Source organism: Mustela putorius, unplaced genomic scaffold (assembly GCF_011764305.1).
Source record: "Mustela putorius furo isolate JIRA1106 unplaced genomic scaffold, ASM1176430v1.1 tig00000174_pilon_pilon_pilon, whole genome shotgun sequence".
NCBI lineage: Eukaryota > Metazoa > Chordata > Mammalia > Carnivora > Mustelidae > Mustela > Mustela putorius.
In genome coordinates, this window is record NW_025421304.1 from 40,765,992 (window position 1) to 40,780,763 (window position 14,772).

Consider the following 14,772-nt stretch of genomic DNA (forward strand, 5'->3'; position numbering starts at 1 on the left):
GCCCGCTGGGCCCTGGCACACCGCGACTCGGGTCGCCCGCCACTTCTCTCGACCCAGCAGTCAGGCCTCTCACTTTCTGCCTCCCCCTGTCGCTCTATCCCTCCTGCCTGAGCCCACACAGGAGGCTTCTGGAAAAGGATGACTCACACGCGCTCCCAGAATTTCGAATGAGGGAGATGCTGGGAGAGCCGCTTGCCATCCTCGGGCTGGACCAAAAATAGCCAGGATGGTTTGCTCTGATCCTGCAGTCCTGATGCTGGGGCGTTCTGCTTGGTAAATCGGTGCAGCCCTTCTGACCGCTGGAAACCATTTCCAGATACAGAAATTTGTTTCCTTTCCCTCGCAGTGTCTTATTTATTGCAAACTGTATCATTATGATCAAGAACACAATCAAAAGGAAAAATGACCTCAGTTACAGGACTATAATACATTTTTGTCTTCTTTTCCAGCCCTTTTTGTACATATGCTTTGTTGTTATTTTAAAAAAATTAAAATTCGTGCACTCCAGGATTCCTAGCACCCACTCCAAAGGACGGTGTGCTGTGGGATTCAGGTAGGACTCACTGAAGGCAGATTATTTTGTTTACTTAGCTTGTAAAGTGAACATCGTTCACTGACGTTCTGATTGCTTACAACTGCAACTCATGACTATTGCATCAAATTGTTAGAATGTATTTGCCATTTTCCTATATTTAGATTCCCACCCCCGCCCCCAGTTTATCAGGATTAGAAGTACTGTTGCAAGGAGCATTTTTTCCTCCATGGAACCGGTTTTGAGGGTTTTAAATTATTTTCTTAGGATAAATTTCAAGAATTTGAATTCCTGGATCAGAGGATAAAATAATAAAAATCACAAAGAATAGTTTCTAGGGGAGCCTGGCTGGCTCCGTTGGAAGAACCGGCGACTCTTGATCTCTGGGGTTGAGAGTTCCAGTCCCCCATTAGGCACGGAGAGTACATGCATAAATACATAAGCAAACACACACACTTTCCAGAGTCTTATTTATCCCTATTTTCAGGATGGCTTGAGAGTTTCAACTTTACCATAACCTCATCAGTATTTTGTTTGCATTTTAAAGTTTTTGCTCATGTAGTAGTGTAAGATGCCACCTAGTTGTTTTAACTCGCCCCTCTCCATGCGCGGCTACCAGTGTAGGCTGAAGCGTCGTCTAAGCATTTAGTAAGAGAATCTCTTACGTGACTTGTCTGAGCCGTTTGCATTCCCTCTTAGAACACAGTTTTCAGTTGGTTTCGGGGGGAATTTATAATACAGATCATTTTGACCCCATTTTCCTATCATAACGAAGGCGAACGAGATCTTCCTTTTCCATTTTGAACGCCTAGTGTGTGGTCATGGGTGCGATTTTCTGTGCTCTGGAGAATCTGAAAATGGACCATAGAATGTGAGCCCAACCACAGTGTCTCAGACGGGGAGACCCTGGCCCAGGAAGCAGAGGCCATGGGCACAGGTGGCAGGAGGAGGACCAAGGCTGAACCGGCCTCCGACTGGCCCCCTCAGTGACCGCCTCTCTGGGTGGTGGTCCTGTCTCCTGAGCTCCCCACAACCCTGTGGTTCTCTCCTGGCCCTGACGGCTCTTTCGAGTGGAGGTTTATGCTTCTCTTTTTTGAACCAAGGTACGCGTCTTAGGATCTCCTCAAAGTGTACCGTTCCCACTGCGGTGACGAGGAGCCAGCCAGCTGTTCCATCTCTCTGACTCAGGGCGTTTAAAAATATCTTGAGCTGGGCAATTTGGAGGAACCCATGATCGATTTGTGAACATTAAGTTCTTAACAGGAAGCAGACGCAGTCTAGTATCGAATTACCCTCAGAAGATGCAGCAGTGCCGCCGCAGCGGCGGCCACCTGCCTGCTGGGGATTGTCCTAGATATTCGGGGTCTGCGGAGGGTGCCGAGGGGGCAGGCCCAGTCGTGAGGCTGCCCTTGCCTGGAGGAGCTCAAGCATCAGAAGGGCTTTTGCTTGGTGCTGAGCTGTCTGCGGCTTGCCCCGGGGAAGGCGGGTCCCAGACCTGGTAGGCAACGCCCCCAGCTGGCAGTCAGGAAACCTGGTTTAGATGCAGAGTCCAACCTCTGCATCCTGGAGCCCCGTCCCCAGCTCTCGGGGTACGTTCACGCGCAGCCCCGTCGGTCCGTTCGCAGACGTGCGGCAAACACCCGAAGTCGAGACTGCACGGGACAGCCCACGGCTCCAGAGGTGCGTGGACTGTGGCAGGACGAACAGAAATGGGAACACCCGTCCGTCACACAAGCGGCACCACGAATGGGGGTAGGCACAATGCTGGAGGTGCGCGCAGGCATTGGACATAGTTTTGGCCAGGGCTGGAGTGAGCTGCTCAGAAGAGGCGTCACCGTGTCCCCCTGGGAGATGGGCAACGTCCGGGCAGGGTGAGGCAGGAAGACGGGGTGGAGTGGGGAAGGGGGAGAGCAGAAGGACCAGGCACCGCGAGACACATGCCTTCATCCGGGTGTCCTCATCCTGCACGTGCGGGGGGAGGGCGGGAAGGAGAGGCTGGGTCTGGGCAGCAGATGACCCTCAGAAGTGGGTGACGGGGCGGTGAGTGACATGAAAAGGGGCATCTGTCCGACAGCCTGGGAAGGGTCTGGGCCTTGAGGAGAAGCGTCTTCCGGTGGGAGCCCAGGAAGGGAGAGATGCACAGCCAGGAAGGGAGGGCGCGCGTGCGTAACGGAGGCGGCTTTCCCAGCATGCCGGGCGACACCATCTCCCACAGCCAGTGACACGGCAGTGAGCAGGCAGATGTGTCCCTGGTGATTTTCTGATTCTAGCCCAGCATCGGCCTTTTTATTTATTGGCGTCAGTCGGGTGGGCGCGAGCAGGGAGGCGGCCAGCAGGTGCAGTGGCTTTGAAGTCATAGGTGTAGTTGGGAGAAGCCCTGCTCGTTGCTGTTCAGCCAATAGTTACTGAGTGCCTGCATGTGCCAGGTGTGTAGCAGTAGGCAGTCGGGAAGTGATGTCCATGTCGTGATGACCCAGATGCTAGAAGTTTGGAGCCTATTCTCTTTTCAGGAAATTTGTGACCTCATTCGTTCATTGAAGTCTGGATTCTCAGCGCTAAGTTCCCCTTACGCAGGGAGTAGCTCTCGTGGTGATCATATTTCTGTTTCTTCCATTCTAGATGCCGTAGGACCACGAGAGCTGTCCCAGAGGACTCCTGGTGGCCAGCAGCTACCAAGCAGCCCGTGCGCGTGGCCTCCAGCTCCCGCTGACGCGTCTGGGAGTCCCATCTGCTGGTCTTCCAGCCTGGAAGCCTCCCCGAACCATGGAGGCCCCGGAAGTCCCCGTGGGCACGCTGATTGACTTCGGGACTGAGCCGTCTGCCTCCTCGCCCCTGGAGATGCTGCCTCCAAAGCTGCAGGATGGGGACAGCTCCCAGGGCGACGGAGCTTCGGAGAGCGAGACCACAGAGTCTGCGGACAGCGAGAATGACATGGGCGAGTCGCCGTCCCACACGTCCTGGGACCAGTACCGCCGCTCCTCCTCCAACGAGTCCTTCTCTTCCAACCAGAGCACCGAGTCGACCAAGGACGAGGAGACCTTGGAGCTCCGGGAGTTCATGTGCGGCTACGTGGAGAAGATCTTCTCTGGAGGGTGGGTGCCCGGGACCCGCTCTGGGCTCCGTCCTTGACGGAGCCGGGCTTCCCCTCCCTCACCGGCCAGGGGTGGGCCTCCGGGGTGGTTCTCAGCCCCCACCCCCGGCTGCAGGTAGAAGCACTTAGAGAGCTTTTGCCGCCTCTTCTGTCCTACCCCCCGGCTCCAGCCACTCCACTGACACGTTCAGGTCCTTTCTGCTAAATCCAGGAGTCCTCTAGGGTGGCTTCCCCGCGTCTGAGTCCTGGCACGTTAGCATCGGCCTCACGTGGGGCTGGGGCGCTGCCATGACTCGGGACTCTCAGGGCAGGGATGCTATAGCCCCGAAGGTTTCGATGACCCGTAATTCTCGCGATGCTCGTGGCAGTGGAGGCTCAGGCAGCCGCCAGGATGCGGACCCGTCCTTGCTTCTCCTTCTTGCCTTTCTTGGACGGTTCTTGAAGGTGTACATAGGAGCCCCGGCCCCTGGAGCAGCAGGGGAGTTCAGGTTGGGATCAGACAGAGGAGAGGGTGTCTGTGGGGAGGCCTCCAGCTCCCCCCACAACTCTTGTTATATCTCAGCATGGGGGCAGGGAGCCTGCAAACCCAGATTCCTGGGTTTCGGATGTCAGCCTCGGATGTCAGGATGTCCCCATCACACGCGGGTCCCTGAGGGCCTTGCTGCTCGTTCCCTGGATGGGGACCCGCAGTTGCCGCATCACGGGAGTTTGCTAGAAATGCAGAGTCTTGGGCCCCACCAGACCTGCTGAGTCTGACTCTGCATTTCAGCCAAACCTCCACACTCTCTGTGCCCACACTTCAGGGTGAGGAGCTCAGGGACCAACGGGACCGTTTTCCCATTTAATTAAAGCAGTAGGAAGAATCCGCCTGTGGACGCCACGTAAAGAGGCCAGTATTTCCTACAGCGATTAAGGGCCCTGGTTCGTAACCAGGCGCGGTGGCCGTCGGCCTTTTCTAGGTGTGTGTCCATTCTCTTTGCCGTTAGAATAGGGAAGAGAGTTCTGTGACGATCCGTATATGGGACGATCCCAAACCGCATTCGCGTTTGGTTTTGCACGCATTCTGGGAGAGCGGTAGATGTGGCTCTCTCCTAATTTTGTTTGACTAACACTGGAATTAGTCAGCTTTCTCTGAGCACACCCAGTTAATGAAAGGGGAGAAAGCGCAGAAGCCTGCTAATTTGTCAGGAAGGCTGATCTGTATTTGCGGCCGCCTGTCAGCAGTATGGAGCCCGGACAGCTGAGCCGGATGCATTCTCAAGAGCGTTCCAGAAATCATTGCAGACTGGCTGGCAGAGTCCCCAATTTCATCTGCTGTTCGTATTTGGGGATAAATGAGACCAAGATGTTTTCTACCAAACCTTAAATAAACGAAAGATTGCATGAGCTCATTGATCGTCAGCCTTCTGCTTCTTTCTTATCTTGTCTTTAAATCTGGGGACAGAGTGTTCGCCTCCCACGATGAGTGATCAGAGGTGGTTTGAGGTCAGGTGAGCGTCTGTTCACCCTGGCTGTGATGACCCCCGGGCCCCCCAGTCTCTATCCCTCACATACACCGCCAGGATCGCCAGAGGGCGGGACGTGCTGGTGTAAGCCAGGCGTCCGCGCTTGGCTGGGGGGGCCACACTTCCTGGTTGCCTCTCCTGCCCCTTCCCCACTCTGGCTGTGTTTGTTGCCGAGGACTGAGAGTTCCTTTCCCTGCTCTGTTCCTTTCAGGGAGGACTTGGACCAGGAGGAGAAAGCCAAGTTTGGAGAGTACTGTAGCAGTGAGAACGGAAAAGGACGCGAGTGGTTTGCTCGATACGTGAGCGCCCAGGTGAGGTACAGCTGGTGCGGCCTCTTCTCGCCACCTCTGCTGCTCCCGCTCTGAAGAGAAGAGCCCCAGGAAACAACCCAGCAGAGAAATGAGTAGAGCTTACTTAAAGATGTTCCCCCAAAAAAAAGAAAAAAGAAAAAAAAGATGTTCCCAAAAGGCCTTGTTAGAATAGCGGGAAACAGGAAGTTGCTCATCTGGTTGTCCCGCTAGAAAGAATGAGCGAGCAAACTCATTTGTAATTGCACAAATCGCAAATCTGTGCAATTACAGAAAAGTTCCTTTTTTAAGGGTGAGCATGTGGACGATGTCCGTGCGTAGTTTTATTCAGTAACCCACAAAGTTCAGTTTTACAAAGGTAACCTAGATGGTGACAGCCATGCGAGTTCAGAAAATAATTATTTTTTGTAAATCCCTAGTAGGTTCTTTTTTTTTTTTCTGCAAAGTAGCTTTAGCTCTTGGTTTTTTCAGGTATTTTTATCACAATTTATTTTTCTATAATTTTTTAAAAAGATTTTATTTATTTATTTGGCAGAGAGAGGGGCTCTCTGAGTGGGGCTCAATCCCAGGACCCCGGGATCCTGACCTGAGCCGCAGGCAGATGCTTGACAGCTGAGCCACCCAGGCGCTCTTAGCAATTTATTTTTCCAAGAGAAATTAGAAAATGCTGATCAGCACGCATAAATGGCCCCAAACTCTCCCATCCAGAAATGGCCCGTGTTGTCCTCTGGGGGTTTCATCCGTGCAGGCCGTTCTGTGTTGTATGGGTGAGTGTGTGGGGCTCCTCGTTCTTAAAATTTCAGAGAGATGCAGGAAAGTGTTGGCTTGTGCTCTGCTGGGGGGCCCAGTTACTCTGGCACCAAGGAGGCTGCTCCCGTCCAGACTCACGGCCCAGCTGTGTCGGGCAGTGCTTAGCGTGGTGAGCCTGTCTGAGTGACAGCCGCCCGCCCACCCAGTGACGTGTCTGCCTGTTCCCGCACAGCGCTGCAACTCCAAGTGTGTCTCGGAGCCGACCTTCTACCGCCTGGTGCAGTCTTTCGCCGTGGTCCTGTTCGAGTAAGTGATGCTGTGCCCAAAGCCTTTGTCCTAAAGCACGTCTTCCCCGCTTTTCCTGCTCCGTACTAACCCAGTTGTAACAGCCACACGGGTCATGAGCTCGTGCTTGCTCTGAACCACCCCCCCCCCCGGCCACTCCCTGGCATCCACAGAGAGGCCTTGCCCAGCCTCTCGGGGGAGGAAGTTAAGGTCCAACCCCCACGGTAGGGGAGGTAGGGGACAGCAGCTGGGCGTAAGCAGATCCCTCTCCGAGGGCCGCCAGGACAGGCGGGCCGACACTCCACTGACGCTGCCCTCCTGCGGTGGAGATGCAGCCTTTTCTGGATTTCTTGTTGTGAAGCACTTCCAGCTAGATAACCACCCACTTAATGATGCCTTCAGCCTGCTCTGCGTGCTAAATAGGCCCTGCTGGAACCCTTTATCACAGACAGCACAGTGGAAGCCGGGGGGGGGGAGTGAAAGGGCCCCCCTCCACCTCTGTGTAGCTGTGGGAGGCAGGCCCTGTGACTCACGGGCTCTCTCCTCCTGAGGCCCCGGGGCCTGGGACGGCTAGACTCCCATCATACGAGCTGGACCTGCGTCAGAGCAGGTGACGGCACCCCCTCCCCCGACACACACACATGAAAGGAGGGGCTGTGTCTCTGCCTTGGGCAAGGGAACAGCAGCCTTACTGATGGGAGGAAGAAGGGGGCACTGGGAGGGGAATTGGGGAAGGACGGGGGAGAGGAAGCCCCAATCTGATAGTTGTTGTGCCCCACTTCCCCTCGTCCCCTCATTGTGGCCCTGAAGCAGGTCCTGGCCCCACGGTTTGTCCCCATGTCCCGTTTGTCCTTCCAGGCCTGAAACCCCCCACCTTTACTTTTCCCTCCCCTTGTCCTGCAGCAGAGACATGCCAGCTCCTAATTCCCCAGTGTCTCAATGTCTCCTCCCCCCTTTGTCCCTGCCCCTGCCACGACCATGGAGCGTGGACTGGAGGAGAAAGACCATAAAGGGGAGGGTCCCTATTTTTCCGGCACCTGCTCGGAACGTCCCATGTTGAGAATAGGCTCCTGTGCGGGGGGATTCTGGGTCTCGGAGCTGGCGAGGGAGGAAGAACAAGAGAGCGTCATGGAAGGAGTCGGTTTCAAACAGGCGCAGCTGTCTCGTGTGCAGCGTGCTCTTGGCCCCGAGAAGACTTCAGCTTCCAGACATTCGTATCGTAGGATTTCTCACGGATCCATGTTGTGCAGACATACCTGTCCCTCGTGGTAACATAGTCAATTCTGGACCGAGTTTGATTTTTTCCTTCAATAAAATTGGGGGGGTGGGGTAGGAAAATAAAATTCAAGTCCCAACCCAACCCAAACACAGAATCTTCCCATTTCTCAGTGAGCATGTGTATTTCTGTGTGTGGGGGAAGAAAAAGGAAAAACACCTTATAATCTCCTAAAAATATGTATTTTTAAAATTTGAGTTTTATAATTTTTAGTTTATTAGTGTCTTCTGTTTTTACTTTTATTTATAGTCCTTTATGATTTTATTGGCAGAGTTTAGTTCTTCAAGTTTTATTAGTTTTTTTTTTTAAAGATTGTATTTAGTTTTATTTGAGAGAGAGAGAGAGAGCGCACGAGTGGGGGGTGGGACAGAGGCAGAGGGAGAAGCAGGCTCCTTGCTGAGCAGGGAGCCTGACGTGGGGCTCGATCCCAGGACTCCAGGATCGTGACCTGAACTGAAGGCAGATGCTAAACCAACCGAGCCACCCAGGCCCCCCATTAGATTATTTTATAGTCAAAGATAGAACTGGCCCTGACCCCACCGTCTAGATAAATTCCATTGACTTTTCTTTTGTTAATACTTTAAACATTAAATACGTTAAATAAGGTTAATGTAATAACCTTGTTAATACAATGTTAGAAACTAAACAGAAAAAAGGTCGGGAACTAAACAGAAAAAAAAAGCACAGAAGAACAGAGTAGAGAGGCACAGCACCTCAAATGGAAAGGAAACCCCCTTTTGCAACCCTGTCCTTGGTCCTGTGGCCTACCTCCTGGCGATAACCACTGCTGATGACACACATCCCGGCGAATATAGATCTTTCTGAAGAAGATAAGCAGTTGGGGATTCTTTTTGGTTGTTTCTACATAACATCTGGGGAGTGAGGTATAAATATGGGCCCATTTTTTTTTAAAGATTTTATTTATTTATTTGACAGAGAGATAACAAGTAGGCAGAGGTAGGCGGGGGGGGAGGGAAGCAGACTCCCCGCTGAGCAGAGAGCCTGATGCTGGGCTCGATCCCAGGACCCTGAGATCATGACCTGAGCCAAAGGCAAAAGCTTTAACCCACTGAGCCAAATATGTATAAAATTTTTAGCTCTTGCTTCAGGAGCTTGAAGTGAGAAAAGTGGGCAGGATGGCGTTTGAGCTGGCCGGCCTTCCTTTTCATTTTAGGTGCCATCAGATGGACGACTTTGGGCCTGCCAAGAACCTCATGACCATGTGCTTCACCTACTACCACATCGGTAAGGCCCGGGGACGCGAGCGCCGTGGAGAGCAAACACGGAAACTCAAGGCTCGTCCCCTTGTAACGTGGCATCAAGTGAGGCTTTTCCCCATTAGCTGTGCAGTTGTGAGGCTTCCAGAAAACAACAGAACCTGGGGTTAGGGCCAGATGTGCAAGGAGAGAGATACCTGAAACAGGAGGGAAGGTGTGGACCGTAGCGTGGGTCAAGCGGCTGCCTTGCCGCGGTTAGGAAGGAAGCCACCCAGCAGCTGTCCACTTGGTGGGCCATTTCGTGGGCGACTCAGGAATTGCTGGACGTGAGGACTTCTCTTTCACGTTTTAGCAAAACACAACACAGGGTTGGCCCTTGAAGACTGTGGGAGGCATAATAAAGGGTCTTGGGGTGGAAAGCGTCCGGGTGTGGGCCAGCGATGTCCCCCCGGCAAGGGCAGATCATTCTTCATCCTGACGTCTGATCTTTCTTCATTCTGGCTCATTGCTCTGGAACTTTCTGGTCACTGGAGCTTGCGGACTCCCTGCATGAGGTTCCTTGGGTGTGACGTTAAGGGACTCGTTCAGGCCGCTGTAAGCAGAAGGCTGCTGGGGGCCCGCGCGGTCTAGAGCTGGGTCAGCGCGGCAGTGAGCACAGCCTCCCTTCCCACCTCTCTCAGAGTGCACAGTTTTGGTCTTGGGTCCAAACCCCGTGTCTTCTGCAGCTCAGCTCTGTCCTCCCCACACTCCCAACGGCCCATCCCCCCCGTGCCTCAGTTCTGGTGACAGCTGGGCGACTGCCTTAGCGCTGGATGGGCCCTTCGTGCCAGACCTTTGGGTCGGATGGGAACCCCTCATCCAAACCATGGCTCCTCCTTCTCAAAGGAGTGGGAGTCACATCTGTGCCCACAGCAGCTTAAATTAGTAGGGGACACTCAGCACCTTGATGGTGGGGGGGTGGCCTTTGACCTGCAAGGCTCTGAAGGGTCTTTTTTTTTTTTTTAAGATTTTTTTAAAGCTCTTACTTACTTGACAGAGACAGTGAGCAAGAGAGAGAACACGGAGGGGAGGGTCCGAGGGAGAAGCAGAGTTCCTGTTGAGCAGGAGCCTGGTGTGGGGCTCTGCCCCGGGATTCTGGGATCATGACCTGAACCCAAAGCAGACGCTTAACGACTGAGTCATTCAGGCACCCGAAGAGGGTATCTTTGACCGGCAGTCCCGTCTTTATCTGTCGGGGCGCCTCGACTTGAGGGCGACTCTGACCTGTCGGCGGCGCCTTAAGCTGCGGGAGAGCCTTTGGCCTTACTGTTCTCTCCGGGATGCCCACTCCCGCCTCGTCCAGTTTCAGGCCCACACGGGGGCCCAGAGCCTGTCCGGAGTCTGCATGCCTCCTCCTCGCACAGGGAGAGGCTCCTCGCCCCCCTCTAACCCTGGGCCTCTGCCGCGGCGGAGCTCCGCGTGTCCGTTGCTCCCCTCCTTCAGGTCCTCGGGCTTCAGGGCTGGGTCCGCTCCTGTTTCTTCATTAGTCTGGGTGCACCTGGCTGCCTTCTTAGATGCAGCAGGTGCTTAGCTGTGGCCTGAGAGGCCCGGCCCTCCACCTTCCTTTGGCATCTTGGGTCCTTCGCTGGTTGCCACTGCCTCCGAGAGGCTCCGGCGTCGTGTTGTTCCCCCTACACAGCGCAGTTCCTTTCCTGCCCCCTCCCGCCTCTCTCCCACTCCAGGTAAGCCGCACCTGCTGCCCTCTGAGTCCAAGGAGAAGCCCGCGGGGAGCATCGACTCCTACCTGAAGTCCGCCAACAGCTGGCTGGCGGAGAAGAAGGACATCGCTGAGCGGCTGCTAAAGAACACATCGGCCAAGACAGAGAACGTCAAGGGCTTCTTCGGGGGGCTGGAGACCAAGCTGAAGGGGCCTCTGGCCAGGAAGCAAGAGTACGTGTCAGCAGGTGGACTGTGGGGGGAGGGGCGGCTGTGGCCAAGGGCTGAGGCCCCGTGCCACCTGCTAGTGGCGGTGACGGGGAGGCCGTGGGCTGGCCGTGGAGGCATCCACTTGGCCTCCCTGGGTGCCTTTGGAGCCGGCAGCACAGCTGCTAGCCCCGCTTGACTCCCCAGGGTTCTCTGGGGTTCACACATGCTGGTGGGTTGGCTGACACACAGGGATGTCCTGGGGGCCGGGGTCTTCTAGGACTGATGGGGGGAGCATGTGGAAGCTGTCAGCGGCAGGAGGGGAATCAGCTCCTCCCTGGCTCTTCCTCCTGGAAGTGCAGTGAAAGCTCGTGTGAACGGAACCAGGTAGGCAGGGGAAAGACCCCCGTCCCCCAGGATGGCCGTTTTGCGGCAGGAGCTCAGGAGCCTTCCGGGACCGGGCGCTTGAGAACGGGGTGTTGAAGCCAAACCTCCCAAGAAAGGGGGCACGTCAGCAAGAGAACCCCAGGCTCCCTGCGGTCCCCACTGTCCTCTGCGATGGCTGGTTCCCGCCGGGAGACTTGGTTTTGTTCCTTGTCTGGTCCGAGCAGTTTTGGAATCAGAGAAGGTGGTGCAAGGGAGCGTCTTTGCCGCATCTCCTTAGTCCCGGAAGATTGGCAGTTGGTGAATATAGCCCTGACTTCCTAACACTTTTTCAAAAGAAACCACATGAAATGTACCCATCGCTAAGAGACATAATTCTGCTTCAGCCAAGTTAGACCGGTTCCTTTGAGCTGAGAAAATGGGTAGGGGGGGTCGTTATGTCACTGCTGCGGTTCTGTCCCCCAGGGAGGAGGAGAACAAGCCCAAGGAGAAGCCGCAGAAGACAGGTGAGTGTCTTCCAGGGCTCTCCTGGCCTAGCAGGTGTCCGGCTGTGGCCACAGCAGCGCCCCTGGTCCCGTAGCCAGGCCCCCCAGGGGTCTTCGACCACCCCCAGCCACCGTCCTTGGTCACCAGCAGCCTCACCAAGCAGGCCCCTGAACATCCGGGCTCCTTCCCCCCCGGGCACCAGATTCTGTCCTAGGTGACTCCCGACTTCTCTCCACCCTGGCCTGGACTTGCCTATGGAATTTTGGCGGGGAGCCTCTTCTCTGGGGAGAGGATTCGGGAGCTAAATTCCTCATCGCAGGGAAGTGAGGGAACATATTGGTGGGCGTGGGGGCCCGAGCCAGGGATCCTTCCCTCAGAAGGAGCCCCCACATCCTTCCCTCAGAAGGATGGCAGGAGCATCCTTCCCGGCCGTGGGCGATGTTGGACAAGTGGTCTGGAAATTTCTACCGTGCGTTTCCATAACCTTTGGGGAGAAGCGGTGCCTGCCAGGAGGGTTGCTGAGGGGTTTGCCAACCTGTGCGGGCAACCAGAGCCACGGGCGGTGTCTGTCGCCCTCCCGCAGTGACCGCGTGCAGCCCGGAGGAAGAAAGGAAGGGGGAGAAGATCTACCTGTACACGCACCTGAAGCAGCAGCCCATCTGGTAAGGCCGCCCTCACACCTGCGGGCCTGAGCTCCTGGCCCCTGCGGCTCCCTCGCCAGCCAGGGCTCACCATGCCCCCCCAGGATAGCTGGAATGGAAAAGGGGAACCGTGGTGGCTGTGGGTCAGGATGTGGAGAAACTGGAACCCACATACCCTGTCTGCGGGGAGGGCTGGGGGACAGCGACCGAGCAAACCTGGCAGCTCCCCCAGATGTTAGCCGAGAGTTAGCCTGCAGCCCAGCAGTTGCATTCCTAGCCAGGGGCTCCAGGGAACTGAGCACAGGTACTCGGGCCAAGACTCACGCACATTTAATAGCCCATAGCTGGGAAGCACCCAGATATCCACGGACAGGGATGCATGATGTGTGGATCTGCAAAATGTGATACCTCCCAATCACGTGGCCTTCTTCGGCCACAGGAGGGGCGAGACGCTGACCGTTGAGACTCGGGTGAACCTGGAAATAATTACAAGACAGACACGAAAGGGGGCGCCTGGGTGGCTCAGTGGGTTAAAGCCTCTGCCTTAGGCTCAGGTCATGATCCCAGGATCCTGGGATCGGGCCCCATGTCCGGCTCTCTGCTCCGCAGGGAGCCTGCTTCCTCCCCTATCTCTCTCTGCCTGCCTCTCTGCCTACTTGTGATTTCTCTCTCTGTCAAATAAATGAAATCTTTAAAAAAAAAAAAAGACAGACACGAAAGGCCACGTAGTAGATGATGCTGTTTATCCTCATCTGTCATCAGGGACAGGCCCGTCCCTAGAGACAGAGCAGCTGAGCGGTCGTCGGGGGCTGCGGGAAGCAGGAGTCAGGGAGGGACTGTTCACGGGGACAGGGTTTCTTTATGGGGGCATGAAAATGTTCTGAGGATCGCACTCCGGGTTGCACAACTCGGAATAAAGTAAAAACCACTGAATCGTGGACTTTAGAAGACTGAGTTTATGGTATGTGAATTATATCCCAATAAAGCTATTTTATACGAATGTCTAGGAATGAAGGTCGTGAGTAAAGTGAGAGGCCGACGGTCGGGGGAGCCCCTGCCCTGCCCTCTCTCTCTCTCTGTGGATCACTGTTTGGGCCGCCTTCGTCCCTCCAAAGGCTCTCCATTGCCATGCTATGTTCACCCCCAAGTAGACAGAGAGCCGGCCCCTGAGCCCCAGGGATGTCAGATGTGCCCCTCCCTCGAAGGCCACAGTGGCGTAGTTGGCCGACCCTTGATCTTTAGGAAGAACGTCTCTTACTTGTGAGTCCCTATGAACATGTTTGTTCTCTGCACATGGCCTGTCCTCGCCAGGTTCCCGTTTATGTTACTAGACCCTGTTCTCGGGCAGCAGGTGTCCCCAAACGCCCATCTTCCTCTGGGAGGCCCAGCGGGGGTGCAGAAGCAGAAGACGGCCTTCCTCCATGTCCTGTAGATGCATGTGGACTTTACCTGCCTCCATGTCATACCCTCCTCCTGGGAGAGAGATGACCCTTAGCCAGGAGCCCAGGGACCCACCTCGATTTGGGACAAAGGCAGCTGGCCAATTTCCTCTTCCCTGCTCTGCCTCTCTGCGACGTGCCTGCAGGCCGCGCATTCTTATCCCTCTGGTGTGCTGAGCGCTGCCTCCCCGCCTCCCCGCAGAGGACTGACACTCGGCTCTGTCCCCCAGGCATACACTGAGGTTCTGGAATGCGGCTTTCTTCGATGCTGTCCACTCTGAGAGGAGAAAGCGGTCGCCCACTACCAGGTAGGAGCAGCGTCTGGGCCCGCCTTGCCTTGCGGCAGAGGCCCGGGAACTGGCTTTATTTTCCGGTTTCTGCAGAGGAGAGCAGAACGGCAGCTGAGTCGGTGCGTCCGTCTCTTTTTCAGCTCCTTCTGGCCCCGGCGCCCGGCGAGCTGCCTGGGGGGGTCCCGGGCACGCACAGCTTCGTGGGCGGGAGTCGATGTGGGTTCCTCGGCTTGCATGAGCGCTTTCTGTCCTGGGCTCTGGCATGACTTGGGCTGACCCTCCTCTGAAACGCACACTCCCCCAGAACGAACCCATCAGGACACCCAAGGATTGAGTCTGCCTATTGCTATAAGAACCGTGGCCACAGGACTCGGGGCACGCAGGGCCAGCTGCCCTCCACCTCCCGCCGCCATAGACTCAGCTCAAGAGAGCTAACCTCTGGGGAGATGCGATTGCTACCTTTAGCTTACTGCTCTGGTCTGCAGCCTGAGACCCCCCTAGCCTCCCTGACGCTAGTCTTGCCACATCAGGAGACCCCCTTTGTAAACGGTCACACAGAGCACAGGGCAGAGTGAGGGCTGGTGGCCCTTCCTGCTCTGGCCACAGCAAGCCACAGTTACTGCCCACTGTGTCGAGTGGCTGGTCAGGAAAGGGCAGCAGCCCTCC

The 14,772-nt window shown here is 55.6% G+C and overlaps 1 protein-coding gene across 3 annotated transcripts in view; it reads left to right on the top strand.

Moving 5' to 3' along the window:
• The window catches only part of KIAA0513 (KIAA0513 ortholog), a 61,695-nt gene that overhangs the window by 36,233 nt on the left and 10,690 nt on the right, over positions 1-14,772 (top strand). For all 3 annotated transcript variants that reach the window (XM_004753876.3, XM_004753877.3, XM_013056966.2), the window contains exons 2-9: positions 3,152-3,624; positions 5,340-5,439; positions 6,419-6,492; positions 8,922-8,992; positions 10,686-10,893; positions 11,716-11,756; positions 12,320-12,398; positions 14,047-14,124. In XM_004753876.3, coding sequence (XP_004753933.1) covers positions 3,296-3,624; positions 5,340-5,439; positions 6,419-6,492; positions 8,922-8,992; positions 10,686-10,893; positions 11,716-11,756; positions 12,320-12,398; positions 14,047-14,124 — 980 coding nt within the window. In that variant the 5' untranslated portion in view covers positions 3,152-3,295. The remainder of the gene's footprint in view (positions 1-3,151; positions 3,625-5,339; positions 5,440-6,418; positions 6,493-8,921; positions 8,993-10,685; positions 10,894-11,715; positions 11,757-12,319; positions 12,399-14,046; positions 14,125-14,772) is intronic.